This window comes from Dasypus novemcinctus, unplaced genomic scaffold (assembly GCF_030445035.2).
Source record: "Dasypus novemcinctus isolate mDasNov1 unplaced genomic scaffold, mDasNov1.1.hap2 scaffold_174, whole genome shotgun sequence".
Lineage (NCBI taxonomy): Eukaryota > Metazoa > Chordata > Mammalia > Cingulata > Dasypodidae > Dasypus > Dasypus novemcinctus.
This window is the reverse complement of record NW_026688162.1, coordinates 3,186-20,776: the sequence shown is the minus strand read 5'-3', so window position 1 is coordinate 20,776 and position 17,591 is coordinate 3,186. Positions and strand designations below refer to the sequence as shown.

Below are 17,591 nucleotides of genomic sequence, written 5' to 3'. Positions count from 1 at the left end.
CACCGCACCCCTAACTTTGGGTCTGTTGTGTTTTCGTTTTCTTTCATCTCAGGTGATTCCCCCATTTCCCTGGCCAGCCCCTCCTGGACCACCGGTGGTGTAAACGCGTGTCTCGTTTCATGGCCACATATTTGTAAAACTGCCAGTCTCCCTTGGGGCTTTGTTCCACTGCGGTCCAGGAAGAGAGTTGGCCGTCTTCTTAGTAAGCACGGGGGTGTCGCGCCTTTGCATCTCCACATCCTTATTTTATTAACGTCTGGTCTGGGGCCTGACGTGCTCCATCCCGGGCTCCTCCAGCCCGCCGAAAGTACTTCAGACAGCCGGTGGAAGGCTTCGGCTAACCCCCCAGTGTTCCGCGGCCTCGGGGTCGGTGTGCGGTAAATTCACTCTCCCCGTTTCTGTTTCCTCGTCACCGCGCACCCGACGTTCTGGGGGCCACACGGCTGTGACTCCAGCAGCCAGTCCCCGCCTCTCCCCTGGGACTGCTGGCTGTGCCTCGCTCGTCATTCTGTCGCCGGCTGGAGCCGTCGGACTGTGATTTTCCCAAACTAATTTTGTTCCTTAACGGAGAATGGCAGGGGAGAAGGAGCAGCCCCGCCTCTTGGAGGCTTCTCTGCCCCCTTTCCCTGAGGGCCTGGAGCGGCGGCCGCCCCCAGAGGGACCCCGCGCCCCAGCTCCGGGCGGCCACGCAGCCCCCGCCAAGCCCGCTCCAGCGCCTCCCCTGCCCCTCCTGGGCTCCCGAGGCGCGGGGGGTTGACCGGGACGCCCCGGGCCGCTCAGGACGCGCCCGGCGGGGCCATCGACCCTGGGGCGCCCCCCGAAGCAGCACCCGCTTGACCAGGCGCGCTCGCCCGCGGGGCCTCGGCTCCTCCCTGGGCACACGTCACGATGGGCGGGCGGGCGCGGCGCCTGCGGCCCAGCGAGGCTCTTCCGAGGAACCCAGCGTCGGTCGTCACGCACGCGGTCGGTGGCGGCAGGGGGCACCTGCCTCTGGGTGCTGCGGCGCCCGCCAGCCAGCGCACCAGCCGTGCAGCCTGGGAAGACGGAAGCGGGGGAAGCGGGGGAAGCGGGGGAAGCGGGGAGGCCTGGCCAGGGCTTCAGCGCCGGGCCGGGGGCCCCCTCGGAGTGAGCGAGAGGGGGAGTGTGCGGCGTGGTGGTGCCCCACGCAGGGCGGACCGCTGAGAAGGCGGCCGCTGCCATGCCTCGGGCGCCGGGCGCAGCTCCTGCTTGGAGAAGGAGCCCGGAGCCCGCCGCCAGGCTGTCCACCTCTCCAGACGCTGGCCGCTGGACCGCTGCGTGATTTTAGAGCGCTCGTCCCCATCCCTGGGGGCCGCGGGCTACTGCGCTTTGGTCTTGGTGGGCCGCGGGGAGGGCCGTAGCTCCGCCGCCCGCCTGCCCCCCACCTCCCCGAACCCCACGTCCTTACGCGTGAAACGTCGGTCACGCCGCCCCCGGCGTCGAGTGAGTCCAGCTGAGGTCACTGGGCGCGGGTCAGCCCAGGGCAGCGGCGGTGGAACCCCTGCGCGTGACCTGCGTGCTCCAGGGGCCCCGACGGCTCCGCCGCACCCCAGAACCTGAGCGCCTAGAAGCGACCGCGCCACGCGGCGTCAGGCAGCCAACGGAAAGCACGGCCCACCTCGGCTCTCGCCAGCCTCGCGGGGACGCCCAGGAGAAGAGGCGCCCTCCTGACATGCCCGCCCCGCGTGCGCAGGTGACAGGCCAAGAGTGGCGGCAGGCCTGGCCCTTGACCTCGAGAGTGTCCTGGGATGGCTCGCGGAGGAGGATGCCGGGGGCGTCAGCCCACAGTCGCCGCGGAGCGCTGACCGTGCGGACGCGTGGCCCCAGCACGTGTCGCGGGTCCCTGCGCGGCTCATTTCCACCGGCCGGCGTCCCGCAGTGTTTTGCAGACAAGGTCCCGGATAAGCAGGTGCACGGCCTGCCTCGTGCCCCGGCCGTCCCCGCGTGCGGTCTGCGCTCTTCGTGGCAGCCGCGTTCCGTGACGTCCCTGTGACTCGCTTCTAGAGAAGCCTGAACCGCCCCTCCGGGGAGGGGGTCGGGGTCCACGCAGGACCTTGCCGGCCGTGGCCGAGCCCCTGCCCGCCACTTCCGCCTTGAACCGGCAGGCAGCGCTCCCCGGGAGCTCTTTAGCTCTCCGTCCTCCTGAGGTGCCGCCTTAAGCCACCGTGGGTCACATCGACGCCGTCGGGTCCTTTTCAAGCTCTGCCTCGCGTCTGACCGGGGCCGCCGCACCACGCCTTCTCTCCGGAAGGCGCGTCTCAGCCTTGCTGGGGCCAGGACGGCAAGCGGTGGCCCTACACTAGGGGGCCGTTTTAGATAGAAGACACACGCGGAGAGCACAGCCATGTGGACAGGGCGGCACCTGGTACACCTCCGGAAGACGCCGCGTCCAGCGCGAGCGCTCAGGCAGGAGGGCAGCGCGGCGCCTTGGCCAGCCGCAGCTGGGAACGCGTGTCGGCCGGCTCCAGTTCTTTGCTGCTTGCGCGTGTCTGCGAACGACTACAAAAGCGTACCACGGGGGAAGTGGATGTGGCTCAATGGATAGAGCGTCTGTCCACCACACGGGAGGGCCAGGGTTCAAACCCCAGGCCTCCTGACCCATGTGGAGCTGGCCCACGCACAGTGCTGATGTGCGCAAGGAGTGCCCTGCCACGCAGGGGTGTCCCCCGCGTAGGGGAGCCCCCCGCGCTTGGAGTGCGCCCGTAAGGAGAGCCGCCCAGCGTGAAAAATAGCAGCTCGCCCAGGAATGGTGCCGCACACACGGAGAAATGATGCAGCAAGATGACGTGACAAAAAGAGACAAATTCCTGGTGCCGCAGAGAAGAATGCAAACAGACACAGAAGAACACACAGAGAATGGACCCAGAGAGCAGACAATGGGAGGGGGGTAAATAAATAAATAAATAAACCTTTTTTTAAAAAAACACCACCACGAGTGTCAGCTTTGGAGTTAGAAATAAATTTTAACGAGCGGTCGTTTGCAAAGGACGAGAATCAATCACGTTGAAGCGAGAGTCGCATTCCAGCTGATTCTTGTGTTCAAAGCAAGCGCGACAGCCCAGCGCTGCATCTGCAGGAGAAATTCCTGGCAAGCCGCCCCGTGCCCCCAGGCGCGCACGCCCGGCGTGTCGCGATAGCGCCCGGTTTCCCCCAGAAGGGCCCCACCGCGGCTCTTCCCCGTGGATGCTCCACGCGTCCCTGCCGGCCTCGTCCTTCCCGCCTCGGTCACCCCGGCGAGCGGAACGTGCCGCCGCCCCGTCTCCGTGCGCGTCTCGAAGCGTCGGTCAGCTCGGGCGTCGTGTCGCCGGCCGCCGGCCCCTGCTACTTACTGTCGTGTCAGGGGTTGGCGCCTGGGCGTCAGAGCCCACCAGGACTGTGGGGGGAGACCTCCTCCTTCTCCAGCGGGCCTGACGTCCCCCGGGTTTCAGGACGAGCCGGCGGTGCCCAGGCCGGGCAGGGGGTGCCCCGGTGCTCTTGGGGGGAGCGCGGGCCCGGCCGTCCTGCGGCTCTGCGCTCGGGGTCTCGGGGACCCCGGTCCACCTGCCCCCTCGTCCCCCGGCCGACCCCGGGCTCCCCCCAGGCCCGCCGCCCCGTCCCCACCCGGCCCGGCCGCCTCCCCGCTCGGTCCCGCCCGCCGCCCCGCAGCCCAGCCCCGCCTGCCCCCCCCCCCCCCCCCCCCCCCGCGTCCTCCAGGGCGCAGGCCGCAGCGTGGGGTGGGCCCGGCCCCCCGGGGCTCCCGCCCTCACGCGCGCAGCCCGCCCGGCAGAAGGAGCAGCTGGGCGCCAAGGGCCGCCCGCCGCGCGGCATGTCGGAGCAGGAGGTGTTCACCGAGGTGGCCAGCCTCTTCCGCGGCCAGGAGGACCTGCTCTCCGAGTTCGGCCAGTTCCTGCCCGAGGCCAAGCGCTCGCTGGTGAGTGCGCCCGCCGGGCCGGGGGGCCCCGCTTCCCCCGCCCTCGACGCCCCGCCCGCGTCCGTCCCCGCGCGGAGATGGGGCCCGGGAGGGGCCTGGGTGCGCTGAGGCCTGGGCAGGATGGCACGCCTTCTGGGGCCCCCCCACCCCTGGGTCCCGACCCCACCCGGAGCGGCTTCTCGGCCCCCGGATCGGGAGGGGGTGCTCTGTGCCGGCCTGGGGCGCGGAGCCCAGGTTGGGGGGGCTGGACCCCCTTCCAGCCCGCCCGGTGTCCCCAGTGTCCTCCCAGCCGGAACCAGCCGCCGGCCTTGTGCTCTGGGGCCACAGAGCCCAGAGCGGGTCGTCTCGGCCGTGCTGCCCCCAGAGTGGTCCCTGTCCCGGGGCCCCCGGAATCCCCCACGGGCACGGGGAGCGCACCCCTTCCGGCCAAGCCCGCGGCCCCCCAGCCCTGCCGCTCGGGTCCAGCGCCAGCCCCGGGCGTCGTGGCAAGCCGCCTCGTTCGCTCAGTGTCCCCAACACACTCCCGTCCCCCGCCAACTCCCCTGCACGCGCACGCTGGCCCCTGCTGCCCGGGGAGGCGGAGGCTGGGCCTTGGCCCCGGGGGCCTACCCCTCGCGACGCCAGGCCACACCCCGCCCTGCCGGCTGGGGCGCCCCGGCCCCTCGGGCCGTCCCCTCGGGTGCCCCCGCTCCCGTCCAGGGGCGGCCCCGGCCCCCGCGGCGTCTCCCGCTGCCGCCCCGGCCGACGGCCCCCGCGCCCAGTTCACAGGCAACGGGCCGTGCGAGGCGCCCAGCGCCCAGAAGAGCGAGCACGACCGGAGCCTGGAGCACGGCAAGAAGCGCGCCCGGCCCTCGCTGCTGCGCCCCCGTGTCGGGGCCCGCCAAGGTAACCGCCCCAGGGGGGCGAGGGCGGCCAGCACCCCCCAGCCCCAGCCGCCCCCGGGGTGACACTGCAGCCAGTGGGAGCGGGCCCCCCAGCAGCGCCGTGGGGGGATTGCCGGTGGAGACCCAGCGCCTGCCCCGAGCTCCGTGGCGCCGGCTGCTCCCCGTCCAGGGGTGCCCGGGCGCCCTGGCCGCGGGCGCGGTCGGCTTCCTGGGGAGGCTGCGGCAAAGCGCTGAGACGGGGGCCGCTCGAAACCACAGGAGCAACGGGCTTGTTTCCAGGCCTGGAGATGGGCGTCCAGAGCTCGAGGCACCGGCAGGGCTGCGCGCCAAGACCCCCGGGACGGCCCCTCGCTGCGCTGTCCCGGCACAGGTGGCGCAGGCGCCCATCTCGGCAGGTTGGCGCGGCCGCCTGCTCCAAGCCAACGAGGGCAGCAGTGGCGTGAGGGGTCCCGGGCCCGGCTGAAGCGTGTCCTTCAGGGACACGGTGCAGCCCCCAGTGGCCCGTGGAGAAGCGGGGGTGGGTGCGCCAACCGCGCAGCCAAGCGCAGCCCACGCGGGGCCGCTGGAGTCACCGCCGGCCGCAGGCGCCGGCTCTAGGAGGGGAGCCGGCCTGCCCAGGCCTCGGTTTCCCCATCCGTCAAGCACAAGGGGTGGTGGGGGGACGACATGGGGGTCCCTCCACGTCCCGGCCGGCCAGGGCGGTCTCGCTTCCCGCCCGCATGTCCACCCGGCACGTCCTGCCCGCAGGTGGTGGCCGCCCGTGTCACGACCCGGTCCCCAGAGCCAGGACAGACGAGTGGGGCCCCCTGAGGTGGTCAGCGGGGGTCACGGGCCTCGCGTCCCTGCCTGCTGGGGGTCCCGGGTGGGGGAGGGGCATGGCACAGCCACACGGGGTCCCGGGGGCGAGGCGGGCTGGGGGCTGCCCCCGGGCCCTGCCGCTGTCAGGAGACCCTGGCCCCGAGCCGCGGTTCCTCGGGTCGGGATGGACGGCCCCCGCCTGCGCCCCGCGGCCAGGCCTCAGCGTCCCCCCAGCGTTCTCCCGAGGCGCCCGGCAGGCCCAAGGCCACCCCGAGGCGTGGGGCGGGCAGCGCAGCCGGGCAGGGCCGGGCCTCCCCTCGAGAATCGCAGCGCGCTCCCGAGGCCGCCCGCGCCCCCACGGCCGCGTCCCCAGGGCGCTCCCGTCCTCCGAGCCCTGACCGCGGCGCCCGCCCAGAGCTCCCCCTGCGCCGCCCGCACGGCTGGGGGCCGCACGGCTGGGGGGCCGCACGGCTGGGGGCCCGCGCTGGGCCTGGCGAGGGCGCGCTTGGCCTCCCGCGCGCAGAGCCTCTGCCCACGCCGCTCTCCCCGCAGAAGAAGATGAAGCTGCGCGGCCCCAAAGACTTGTCCATCGCGGCCGTGGGCCGGTACGGCACCCTGCAGGAGTTCTCCTTCTTCGACAAGGTGAGCGGGGGGCGGGGCGGGGGGCGAGCCTGGGCGCCCGTGGGCGGGGGCGTGGGAGCGGGGGAGGGGCAAGTGTGGGCACCCGTGGGCAGGGCGGGGGGCGAGCCTGGGCGCCCGTGGGCGGGGTGGGGGGCGAGCCTGGGCGCCCGTGGGCGGCTGTGTTCCTGCAGGAGGCCCCTGGCCCCTCGGCGCGTGGCGTCAAGGACGCTGCGCCCTCTGCCCGCCCTTGACGCCCCCCGCCCCGCGCCCGCAGGTGCGCCGGGTGCTGCGGAGCCAGGAGGTGTATGAGAACTTCCTTCGCTGCATCGCGCTCTTCAACCAGGAGCTCGTGTCCGGCTCGGAGCTGCTGCAGCTGGTCAGCCCCTTCCTCGGGTGAGCGGCGCCCCCGCGCCCCTGCGCCCCCGCGGCCGTGGCCACTCTGCTGGCTCGGGCCTGGCTCTCCTGCCGGAACGTTCTGGAGACCGTCACGTGCGTGGGGAGGACGGCCCGGGTCGGCCTCCCGCGGGCAGCGAGGTCCGCGTCGCGGTGGGCACGGCGCGGGTCCAGCCCGCCCGTCCTCTCGGTTTCCCCACTTTTGCCCCCGGGTGGGCGTGCAGCGCTGTCACCCGTGCCAGCGCCAGCCGCGGGGCCCGCGAGGACCTCCTCAGCCGGGCACCGCCTGCCCTCGTCCCGGCACGCCCGCGACAGGAAGCTGGTGCACGGGGCTTCCAGCCGCCGCCTGGGGTCGGCCGGTCCACCCGCGGGCACGGGGAGGTGCGGCCACGGAGCCTGCTACCCCGACGGGCGCGCGTGCGGGGGCACGGAGGCGGGTGGAGCCACGTGTGCGCCCTCGCAGCCCCGGCCCGAGTTGGGCCGAGCCGCCCGCCCTGGCTGCGCCACAGGCTCGTACCTGCCCCCATGGGGTTTCGGGGGGCCGGGCTCTCCGGGAGGCCCTCGACGGCACCTGCCGTGGGCAGGCGTGAGTGGGTGGAGGGCGTGTTCACCGCGCCCTGCCGGCTGGGAGTCGCCCGGCGAGGGCTGCGGAGCCCACGCGAGACGCCCCGTGGGCGCTGGCCCCGCCCTTCCTGTAGCAGGGGGCTCCCCCCCAGGCGCCTGGGAGGCTTGTCCTCCAGCGCCGCGAGCCCGCGGGCTCCTGCGTGATCGTCGGGACTCGGTGCCTCCCTCAGTCCTGTCCTGAGTGGGCCGAGGCAGGTGGGACACAGGGCCCAGGGCGGCCCAGCCTCCGAGCGCCGCTGAGCGCGACTTCCCAGGCTCATGCCATGACAGGCCGCGGCCTCCGCTTTTTCCTAAACGTCACACTTTCATTGATGTCTTTCCCTGTCACGTGAGTCCACACCACCGTTTTTTTTTTTTCCTTATTATTTTTTTAAGATTTATTTTCAGTTATCCCTCCTCCCCCGGTGTTTTGCGCTCGCTGTCTGCTCTCTCTGTCCACTTGCTGTGTGCTCTCCATGTCTGCTCACCTTTTTAGGAGGCACCGGGAACCGAACATGGGACCTCCCATGTGGGAGAGGTGCTCAATCGCTTTAGCCACCTCCGTTCCTTGGTTTGTTGTGTCTTTCGTTGTCTTTCTTCTTTGTGTCTCCTTGTTGCGTCGCCTTGTTGCGTCAGCTCGCCATACCAGCCATTCACACTGGCTCGCTGTCTTGCTCGTCTTCTCCAAGAGGCACCGGGAAACAAATCCATTACCTCCCACGTGGTAGGCGGGGAGCTCAGCCGCTTGAGCCACATTCACTTCCTGGTGCCACTGTTTTCTTGGTTTTTTTTTACTGAAGTGTACCATTCATACATGAACATGCATAGACAGTAAGTGTATAGTAAAGATTGTGAACCTAAAAACTGTGCATACTTAACATCACACAAGGGTCTCGTACATCACTCCTCCACCAACACTTTACATCGCTGTAAACCATTTGTTACAAACTATGCAAGAGCAACGTCAAAATATTACTACCAACTACAGCCCTTACCTTACATTTGGCCTATTTTCCCCCCAACCCCTACTATTTTTTTAAAAAATATATTTCTGTTACAGATATTGTGAACTTGCAAAACAATCATGCAGATGTGTAGATTTCTCACACAACTCCACACCCCAGCAGAACATTTGTTACAGATGATAATATCATCAGACTGTGACCGCCTATCACGACCTCTAGCATGCATTTGGCACACTTTTTCCGTACACCTCCATTATCAACACAGGACAGCTTTGACGCTGAAGCAGGAATATTACAGCGTTGCTGTTAACCGCAGTGTATGGGTCACACCAGTTGTCATTTTCCCGTGTTTCTCCCTATTCCCATCACCCTGCAGTAGTGATGTACATCTGCTCTAGCTCACAGAAGGACTCTCTTGCATTTGTACCCTTAGCCACAACCGCCTCTGGGTTCACTGTGTTATTCAGTCCCTAGATTATTCTTTAACTTTCTACTGACATTTACTTCCCCAGATTACTTTTTTCAGTTACAGTCCCGTTTGTAAACTACTTGCTGCTCACTATAATGTGTTCCTATCAACTCTATCCATCTCCACACTTTTACAGTCAAGCTAATTAAAACTTGTACATGCATTAAGTCTCCATAGTTCTTCTGTACCTGCCTCTTATCTCCTAATAACCTATATTCTAGGTTTTGATTCCATGTGTTTATTATTGGTGTTTAGTTCATATTAATGAGACGTTGCAGTATTTGTCCTTTTGCGTCTGGCTTACTTCGCTTGGGATAACGTTTCAAGACTCATCCATGTTACCACATGTGTCCAATTTCATTTCTTCTCACTGCAGCGTAGTACTCCGTCGTGTGCATATACCTCATTTTGTGTGTCCATTCCTTGGCGGGTGGACACTTGGGTTGTTTCCGTCCTCTGGCGCCTCCGTCTCTAACGCCGCGTCGCACAGCCTCCCTCAGGTGCCGCGTGGCCCGTGTCTTAGGGCTCTGACGACTGACACTTGCCTCCACTTTCTCCCTCTGGACGGCGCTGCGGTCAAGCCCCCGGGCCTCGTCTGGCTTGGAAGGCGCGGCCCGGGCCGCATGGCCCGTCAGGGCTGCGCTTTCAATTGCTCCGACGCCGCCTTGAAGGGCAGGCCCAGAGCCGGGGCCACGTGGAAGCATCCGGGCGTCTGATGTGGGGCTGGGTGGTCACACAGCCAGAGGCCGGCTGCCAGCCGGGGAGGGGGCGCCCAGCACACCAGGAGGAGCCGGAGAACGGGGCGGCAAGGGGGCATAGAGGTGCTTCCGGAAGCGCACGGGGCCCATCCAGGGGGTGAGCGAGCGGCGCACGGTGGCGCGTGGTGGTGGCCCCTCTGCACGGCTGCGCGTGTCCTCCGTTTACCAGGATAAATTAAGTCCACGCCCCGTGACGTCAGCTGCTTTAAAACGAGCGGTTCAGCCCCCGGGAACGCGTTCTGTGCGGGGCCCCCACCCCGTCCGTCAGGTTCTGGAAACATTCTCCTCCCCCGCAGAGGAGCCCCGGCCCCCTAGCAGGCCCCGCGCAGCCCGGCCCGTGCTTTCCCTGCAGACGGGACCACACGGCACGGGGCCCTGGGCTCGGCGCCGCCTTCGAGCCTCGGCTGCTGTCGCCTGCGGCGGCGCGTCCTTCCCGCCGGCGGCTGGTGCGTCTCCGCGGCCAGGCCCCGCCCACGTCGCCGATTCGTGTCCCTCTGTCCGTCTGTGGCTGTCCTCACTGGGCGGGGCTGGGGGCGGCCTCCTCCTGCCAAGGAAGACCCGACGCCAGGCACCCCCCTCAGCAGTGGGCCGAGACCCTCCCCAGGGCCGGGGCGGGGGCAGGGGCACCCCAAGGCCCGCAGCCCCGGCCGCCCCCCTCACCGCCCCGCCTCTCTCCCCAAAGGAAATTCCCGGAACTCTTCGCGCAGTTCAAGTCCTTCCTGGGGGTGAAGGAGCTGGCGCTGGCACCCCCCCGCGAGCGAGCGCGCGCGGGCGACGGGCTCGGCCGGGAGGTGGACTACGCGTCCTGCAAGCGCATCGGGTCCAGCTACCGGGCGCTGCCCAAGACCTACCAGCAGCCCAGGTGCAGCGGGCGGACCGCCATCTGCAAGGAGGTGCGCGGGGGCCGCCCGCGCCGCCACCGCACACCCGCAGGCCCGGGGACAGAGGGCGCGCTCAGACCCCCGCGGCCGCGTGTGCCGTGCTCCCCGTTCTGCGTTTGCTCCTTTCTGCCGAGGCCAGCTCCGCCCCGGGCGCACGGCCTCAGTGTGTTCCCGTCCAGCATTATCCCTGGACCCCTGGACATGTTCCCGGGGTGGTGGAAATGTCACCCCGGCGTTTCCAGAAGGCAGGAGCTCCCTGAACCCAGCCCACCACCAGCTCTGCTTTTATTTGCCCGTGAAAGTTTCCTTGGCACGCGGCCGTGCCCGTTCCCTGACGGGGCGTCCGCGGCTGCGTTCACGCCCCACAGCAGCGACGGCGGGGGCCCGCAGCTGGCCCTCGACCAGGGGAACGTTTGCCGGCCTCACGTCGTGCCCCGTGTCGTGACGCCGTCGCCTGTGAGGTCACGGCGGCGGGCCGCGGCGGCCGACGGGGGCGTCCGGCTGGTGGCGGGGTCCCAGCGGCCGCGGGGGGCGTGGGGCCGCGGCTGGCCCATCACGCCGACGCCGCCCCGCCCCGCGGCGCAGGTGCTGAACGACACCTGGGTGTCCTTCCCGTCGTGGTCGGAAGACTCCACCTTCGTCAGCTCCAAGAAGACGCTCTACGAGGAGGCAGCTGCACCGCTGCGAGGACGAGCGCTTCGAGGTGAATGCTGCCCGCTGCCCCGCCCCCTGACCTGCCCCTTGACCTCCGCCCTCCCCCGTGACCTCTGCCGTCCCCCCCCCCCCCGCTGTCCTTCCCCTCGATCCTTGTCACCTCGCGCACGTGCCGGCAGGCTCCCTGAAGCGCGACCGCGCTCCCTGCACACCGCCCCCAGAGACACCCGACCGCGTCCACGTGTCCGTGCAGCGGCCCGAGTCCACCCACAGCGTCGCGCCCCTTTACCCCGTCCGTTCCGGAAGGTTCCTTCCCCGTCAAACAGGAACCCATGCCCGGGAAGCGGCCACTTACATGGCCACCGCGCCCCGGCGCCTGTCGGTTTCCTCCGTCTGTGTCGGTGTGTTCTAGATGTTTCCTGCCAGGGGACGCAGGGCGCCCACTTCCCTTGCTGGCCCCCCCCACCCGTCGCGCTTCCCAGGGCCCAGGCGGCAGCGTGGCCGGGCCGCGTTCCCCTTCCCGGGCTCGGCCTTCCGCCTGCCCGCGGGCGCTGGGGCCGCGTCTGCCTCCGGCCTGTGGATGGGGGGCCGGGGGGCCGTCCCCCCTGCCTGCGGCTCTCGGGGGCTTCCTCCCGGGAGAGGATTCGCTGAGCCGTGCGGCGACTCTGCGCCAGCCTTGCCGTGGGTCCGCGGCTGCTCCGCTCTCCACCTGCGGGTGCCTGGGCCCCAGCCCACCGCGCCCCCCATCTCCCGCAGCCGCCCCGCCGGGCGACCCCTGTCTCCCGTGGCCGCACGTCTCCCGCAGACGCACCCGCCGGGCGACCCCGGCCGCACCTGCTTTCAGTTTGCGTTTCCTGGCAGGTGCTGGCACGGGCCCCTTCTAATGCGCCCGTGGGCCGCTTGTCCGTCTTCTCTGGGAACGTCATCTTCCCAGGCTCCTCCGAGCACCAGGGTCCCAGGGGTACAGCAGGGAAAATTCCGGAAAGCACCTGGGTCAGCCGACCTCTGGGGCTGCTCCTTTTTCTCCACCAGCCACATTTTTCAAAATTGGCGTTTTGATGGCGAGGGTGGCGGGCAGCAGCGCAGGGACTGAGGGGCCCGGCCGGCCCCCCGGGAGGCGTCCCAGAGCTGCTGCTCCTCACCCAGCCCCGGCAGGGCGTCCGCCGTCGCGGCCAGGCTCCTGCGGTCGCCCCTGTGCTCGTGGTGTGCGCCCGGGAGCGTGCAAGCGCTGGCGGGTGTGAGAGGGCACGTGTGTGCGCGCCAGTACACAGGCGTTTGTGTGTACACGGGAGGGCACGTGCGTGTTGGCATGTGGAAGCATGTTGGTGTGTTGAAGATGTGAGCGTGGGTACAGGGGGGCACATGTGGGTCCACGTAGGTCAGCGTGTGTGAGTACATGTGTATGGACGTGTTAACGTGAGTCCATGTGTGTTGGCATGGCCACGTGGGGGAGCGTGTGTGAGTACACGTGTGGGCGTGTTACGTGAGTCCATGAGTGTTAGCGTGAGCACATGGGGGAGCGCGTGAGTGCAGGGTCCGGGCGTGTTAGCGCGAGCACGTGGGTCATTGTGAGTTCGTGTGTGGACGTGTTAGCGTGAGTCCGTGTGTGTGAGCACGGCCGTGTGGAGGAGCACGTGTGAAAACACGTGTGGACGTGTTAGTGTGAGCCCATGAGTATTTGCAGGAGCACGTGGGGGGCATTGAGTACAGGTGTGTGGGTGTGTTCCGTGTGTACACGCGTGCACTCGCGTGCGCTGACCCCTGCGCTCTCAGTCCCCCGGGCTCTGCACGTCCCGCTCCGCGGTGGAGGCTGGATGGCCCCTCATGGACCCCGCACTGCCCCGTGCCCGGCCTCGGGGTCCTCCTGGAAGCAGCCAGGTGTGCCCTGGTGAGGCACCGGCCGCGGAGCCCCTCCAGCTGCCCCCAGCGCTGTCCCTGGGGCCACCGGGCCGCCACGGCCAGGTCCCGCCCGGCCCCGGGGCGTCCCGTGGGGGCCGTCTGGTGGCAGGACCCCCGCTGCCCGCCGTGGGCCCCGCCGCCCTGACGCCCCTGCCCCCTGCCCTGACGCCCCCCGCGCCGCCCGCAGCTGGACGTGGTGCTGGAGACCAACCTGGCCACCATCCGCGTGCTGGAGAGCGTGCAGAAGAAGCTGTCGCGCATGTCGCCCGAGGACCAGGACAAGTTCCGCCTGGACGACTGCCTGGGGGGCACGTCCGAGGTGATCCAGCGGCGCGCCGTCTGCCGCATCTACGGCGACAAGGCGCCCGAGGTCGTCGAGAGCCTCAAGAAGAACCCGGGCACGGCCGTCCCCGTGGTGCTGAAGCGGTGCGCGGGCGCGGGGGTGCGGTGGGGGAGGCGGGGCGCGTGGCGGGGGGTGGGGCCGGGCGGCAGGCAGAGCGGGGGGCGGGGCCAGGACGGGGCGGGGCTAGGGCGGGGCTGGGCAGGTTGGGGGCGGGGCCAGGGGGTGGGGGCGGGTTGGGGCTAGGGCGGGGCCAGGGGCGGGGCCGGGCGGCAGGCAGAGCAGGGGCGGGGCCGGGGGGTGGGGCCGGGAGGCAGGCAGAGCAGGGGCGGCCGGGGGGCGGGCAGAGCAGGGGCGGGCCGGGGGTGGGGCCGGGTGGCAGGCAGAGCAGGGGCGGGCCGGGGGCGGGCAGAGCAGGGGCGGGCCGGGGGGTGGGGCCGGGTGGCAGGCAGAGCAGGGGCGGGCCGGGGGGCGGGCAGAGCAGGGGCGGGCCGGGGGTGGGGCCGGGGTGGCAGGCAGAGCAGGGGCGGGCCGGGGGCGGGCAGAGCAGGGGCGGGCCGGGGGTGGGGCCGGGTGGCAGGCAGAGCAGGGGCGGGCCGGGGGCGGGCAGAGCAGGGGCGGGCCGGGGGTTGGGGCCGGGTGGCAGGCAGAGCAGGGGCGGGCCGGGGGCGGGCAGAGCAGGGGCGGGCCGGGGGTGGGGCCGGGTGGCAGGCAGAGCAGGGGCGGGCCGGGGGCGGGCAGAGCAGGGGCGGGCCGGGGGTGGGGCCGGGTTGGGGCTAGGGCGGGCCGGGGGCGGGCCGGGCGGCAGGCAGAGCAGGGGCGGGGCCAAGGGCGGGGCAGGGAGGCAGGGGCTGGGCAGGTTGGGGGCGGGGCTGGGGCGGGGGCCGGTGGCAGGCAGAGCGGGGGTGGTGGCCAGGGGTGGGTCGGGGGCGGGGCTGGGCGGCAGGCAGGGTGGGGGCGGGGGCAGGGCTGGGAGGCAGGGGCTGGGCAGGTTGGGGGTGGGGCCAGGGGTGGGCCGGGGGGCGGGGCTGGGCGGCAGGCAGGGTGGGGGGCGGGGGGCAGGGCTGGGAGGCAGGGGCTGGGCAGGTTGGGGGTGGGGCCAGGGGGTGGGGCTGGGGCGGGGCCAAGGGCGGGTCCAGGGTGGGTTGGGACTAGGGGTGGGGCAGGGGGCGGGGCCGAGGCAGGCCAGGGGCGGGGCTAGGGCTGGGCTGGGCCGGGCAGCAGGCAGGGCGGGAGCGGGCTGGGGGTCGGGGCGGGCGGCAGAGCGGTGGCGGGGCCAAGGGCGGGGGCGGCAGGGGCGGGGGCCAGGCAGGGCAGGGGCGGGGCTAAGGCAGGGCTGGGCCGGGCAGCAGGCAGGGCGGGAGCGGGCTGGGGGTCGGGGCGGGCGGCAGAGCGGTGGCGGGGCCAAGGGCGGGGCGGCAGGGGCGGCAGGGGCGGGGCCAGGCAGGGCAGGGGCGGGGCCAGGCAGGGCAGGGGCGGGGCTAGGGCTGGGCTGGGCCGGGCAGCAGGCAGGGCGGGAGCGGGCTGGGGGTCGGGGCGGGCGGCAGAGCGGGTGGCGGGGCCAAGGCGGGGCGGCAGGGGCGGCAGGGGCGGGGCAGGCAGGCCAGGGGGCGGGGCCAGGCAGGCCAGGGGCGGGGCCAGGCAGGCCAGGGGGCTGGGGCTAGGGCTGGGCTGGGCCGGGCAGCAGGCAGGGCGGGAGCGGGCTGGGGGTCGGGGCGGGCGGCAGAGCGGTGGCGGGGCCAAGGGCGGGCGGCAGGGGTGGCAGGGGCCGGGCCAGGCAGGCCAGGGGCGGGGCCAGGAAGGGTGGCCGCGAGGCTGCGGGGCGCCCGGTCCCCCCCGCTGAGCGCGCGGCCCCGCGCAGGCTCAAGGCCAAGGAGGAGGAGTGGCGCGAGGCGCAGCAGGGCTTCAACAAGGTGTGGCGGGAGCAGTACGAGAAGGCGTACCTCAAGTCGCTGGACCACCAGGCCGTGAACTTCAAGCAGAACGACACCAAGGCGCTGCGCTCCAAGAGCCTGCTCAACGAGATCGAGAGCGTCTACGACGAGGTGCGCCCCCGCGTCCGTGCCCGTGGGTGGGGGGCGCCCCGGAGCGCGGCCTGACGCCAGCGCCCCGTGCCCCCCGCAGCACCAGGAGCAGCACTCGGGGGGCCGCGGCGCCCCCGGCAGCGAGCCGCACCTGGTCTTCGTCTACGAGGACCGGCAGATCCTGGAGGACGCGGCGGCGCTGGTCAGCTTCTACGTGGAGCGGCAGCGGCCATCCAGGAGGAGGACCAGGCGGCCATCCAGCGCCTGCTGCGCCGCTTCGTGCCCGGCCTCTTCTTCTCGCAGCGCCCAGAGCCGGGCGCGCCCGAGGAGGCGGCGGGCGAGGGCCGCGACAGCCCCCGGGGCGCGGGCGCAGGGGACCGGCGAGCGCAAGAGGCCGGCGTCCGGGGCGCAGGGCGGCCCCGGCGAGGACAAGGGCGCCCCCGGGGAGGGCGCGGCGCCAGAGCCGCAGCCCCGGCCCCCCGACGACGTCTACAGCCTGTTCTTCGCCAACAACAACTGGTACTTCTTCCTGCGCCTGCACCAGACGCTGTGCTCGCGGCTGCTCAAGCTCTACCGGCAGGCGCAGAAGCAGCTGCTGGAGTACCGCGCCGAAAAGGAGCGCGAGAAGCTGCTGTGCGACGGCCGGCGGGAGAAGGGCGCCGACCCCGCCATGGAGCTGCGCCTCAAGCAGCCGAGTGAGCGCGCGCGGGGCCCGGGGCGGCGCGGGGCGGGCCAGGGGCCGAGGGGCGGCCGCCGGCAGGACACCGCGCACAGTGCGTGAGCGCGATGGAGCTCGGCTCCTGGGAAGGGGTCCCGGTGCGTCCCCACTCCACGGGGCGGGGGGGCTCCCAGCGGGCGGGGTGGCAGAGCCCCAAGTTGGCGTCTCTCAGGGAAGCCGGCAGGGCTGGGCGGCTCTGGGGCCGCGCGGCCTCCGGGGCCGGTGTCGCCATCCCAGGGGTTCCCGGGCCTCGGCGCACGGACGCGCAGGCAAGGGGCAGGCACACCCGAGGCCGCCCTCCTTGCTCTTTGCCTCGAGGCGCAGGCGCCCGCCAGCCCCCCGCCCAGGCTCACGCCGCGCCCCCGCAGGCGAGGTGGAGCTGGAGGAGTACTACCCCGCCTTCCTGGACATGGTGCGCAGCCTGCTGGAGGGCAGCGTGGAGCCCACGCAGTACGAGGACACGCTGCGCGAGATGTTCACCATCCACGCCTACATCGGCTTCACCATGGACAAGCTGGTGCAGAGCGTCGCCCGGCAGGTGCGCCGGGGCGGGGGGGGGCGCTGGGTGCCGAGGCAGGACGCCGGAAGCAGGCTGCTCTCGGGAAGGGGGTTTATTGGGGTAGGGGCTTGCGAACTCCAGGTCGTAAGGCGGAAGTTCCTTCCTCACCAAAGCCTATCTGGAGCAAGATGGCGGCCAACGTGTGCGTGGGTCCAGGCTTCCTGGGCTCAGGGTCCCTCCTTCCAGGGTCCGGCTTCTCTCTGGGCTCAGGCTCCCTCCTTCCAGGGTCTGGCTTCTCTCTGGGCTCAGGGTCCCTCCTTCCAGGGTCTGGCTTCTCTCTGGGCTCAGGGTCCCTCCTTCCAGGGTCTGGCTTCTTCCTGGGCTCAGGGTCCCCCTTCCAGGGTCTGGCTTCTCTCTGGGCTCAGGGTCCCTCCTTCCAGGGTCCGGCTTCTCTCTGGGCTCAGGGTCCCCCCTTCCAGGGTCCGGCTTCTCTCTGGGCTCAGGGTCCCCCCTTCCAGGGTCTGGCTTCTCTCTGGGCTCAGGGTCCCCCCTTCCAGGGTCCGGCTTCTCTCTGGCTCAGGGTCATCCAGGGTCTGGCTTCTCCCTGGGCTCAGGGTCCCTCCTTCCAGGGTCCGGCTTCTCTCTGGGCTCAGGGTCCCCCCTTCCAGGGTCTGGCTTCTCTCTGGGCTCAGGGTCCCTCCTTCCAGGGTCCGGCTTCTCTCTGGGCTCAGGGGTCCCCCTTCCAGGGTCCGCTTCTCTCTGGGCTCAGGGTCCCTCCTTCCAGGGTCTGGCTTCTCTCTGGGCTCAGGGTCCCCCCTTCCAGGGTCTGGCTTCTCTCTGGGCTCAGGGTCCCTCCCTTCCAGAGTCTGGCTTCTCTCTCCTCTGGGAGCTGTCTTCCCCGGGTTCCAGTTTTAAGGCTTCAGCATCAAACTCCGACATCAAAACTCCAACATCAGAAACCCCCCACTCTGCCTTTTGCCGCCTTTTATCTTGGTGGGCAGGGGCTTGATGCCCTAATGACATCCAATCAAAGCCCCAGTCGTAACTCAGTCCCGCCCAGGTACAGCCCAGATCACAAACATAATCCAACACCCATTTTTGGAAGTCCTGACCACATCCACAGCTGCAGCAGGCGAGGGGCGTGCCGTGGTGGGGTG

The 17,591-nt window shown here is 70.6% G+C and overlaps 1 protein-coding gene across 1 annotated transcript in view; it reads left to right on the top strand.

The window, feature by feature from the left end:
* The window catches only part of SIN3B (SIN3 transcription regulator family member B), a gene marked incomplete at its 3' end in the record, with an annotated part of 28,424 nt that extends 11,399 nt beyond the window's left edge, over positions 1 to 17,025 (top strand). Inside the window, 14 exon segments of the mRNA XM_058292635.1 lie at positions 3,785 to 3,928; positions 4,690 to 4,813; positions 4,884 to 5,251; positions 6,163 to 6,252; positions 6,506 to 6,624; positions 10,102 to 10,312; positions 10,886 to 10,969; positions 10,971 to 11,003; positions 13,041 to 13,279; positions 15,055 to 15,238; positions 15,318 to 15,441; positions 15,444 to 15,580; positions 15,582 to 15,912; positions 16,304 to 17,025. Of these exon segments, the coding sequence (XP_058148618.1) occupies positions 3,785 to 3,928; positions 4,690 to 4,813; positions 4,884 to 5,251; positions 6,163 to 6,252; positions 6,506 to 6,624; positions 10,102 to 10,312; positions 10,886 to 10,969; positions 10,971 to 11,003; positions 13,041 to 13,279; positions 15,055 to 15,238; positions 15,318 to 15,441; positions 15,444 to 15,580; positions 15,582 to 15,912; positions 16,304 to 17,025 (2,910 nt within the window).
* Positions 17,026 to 17,591: the final 566 nt, after the last annotated feature.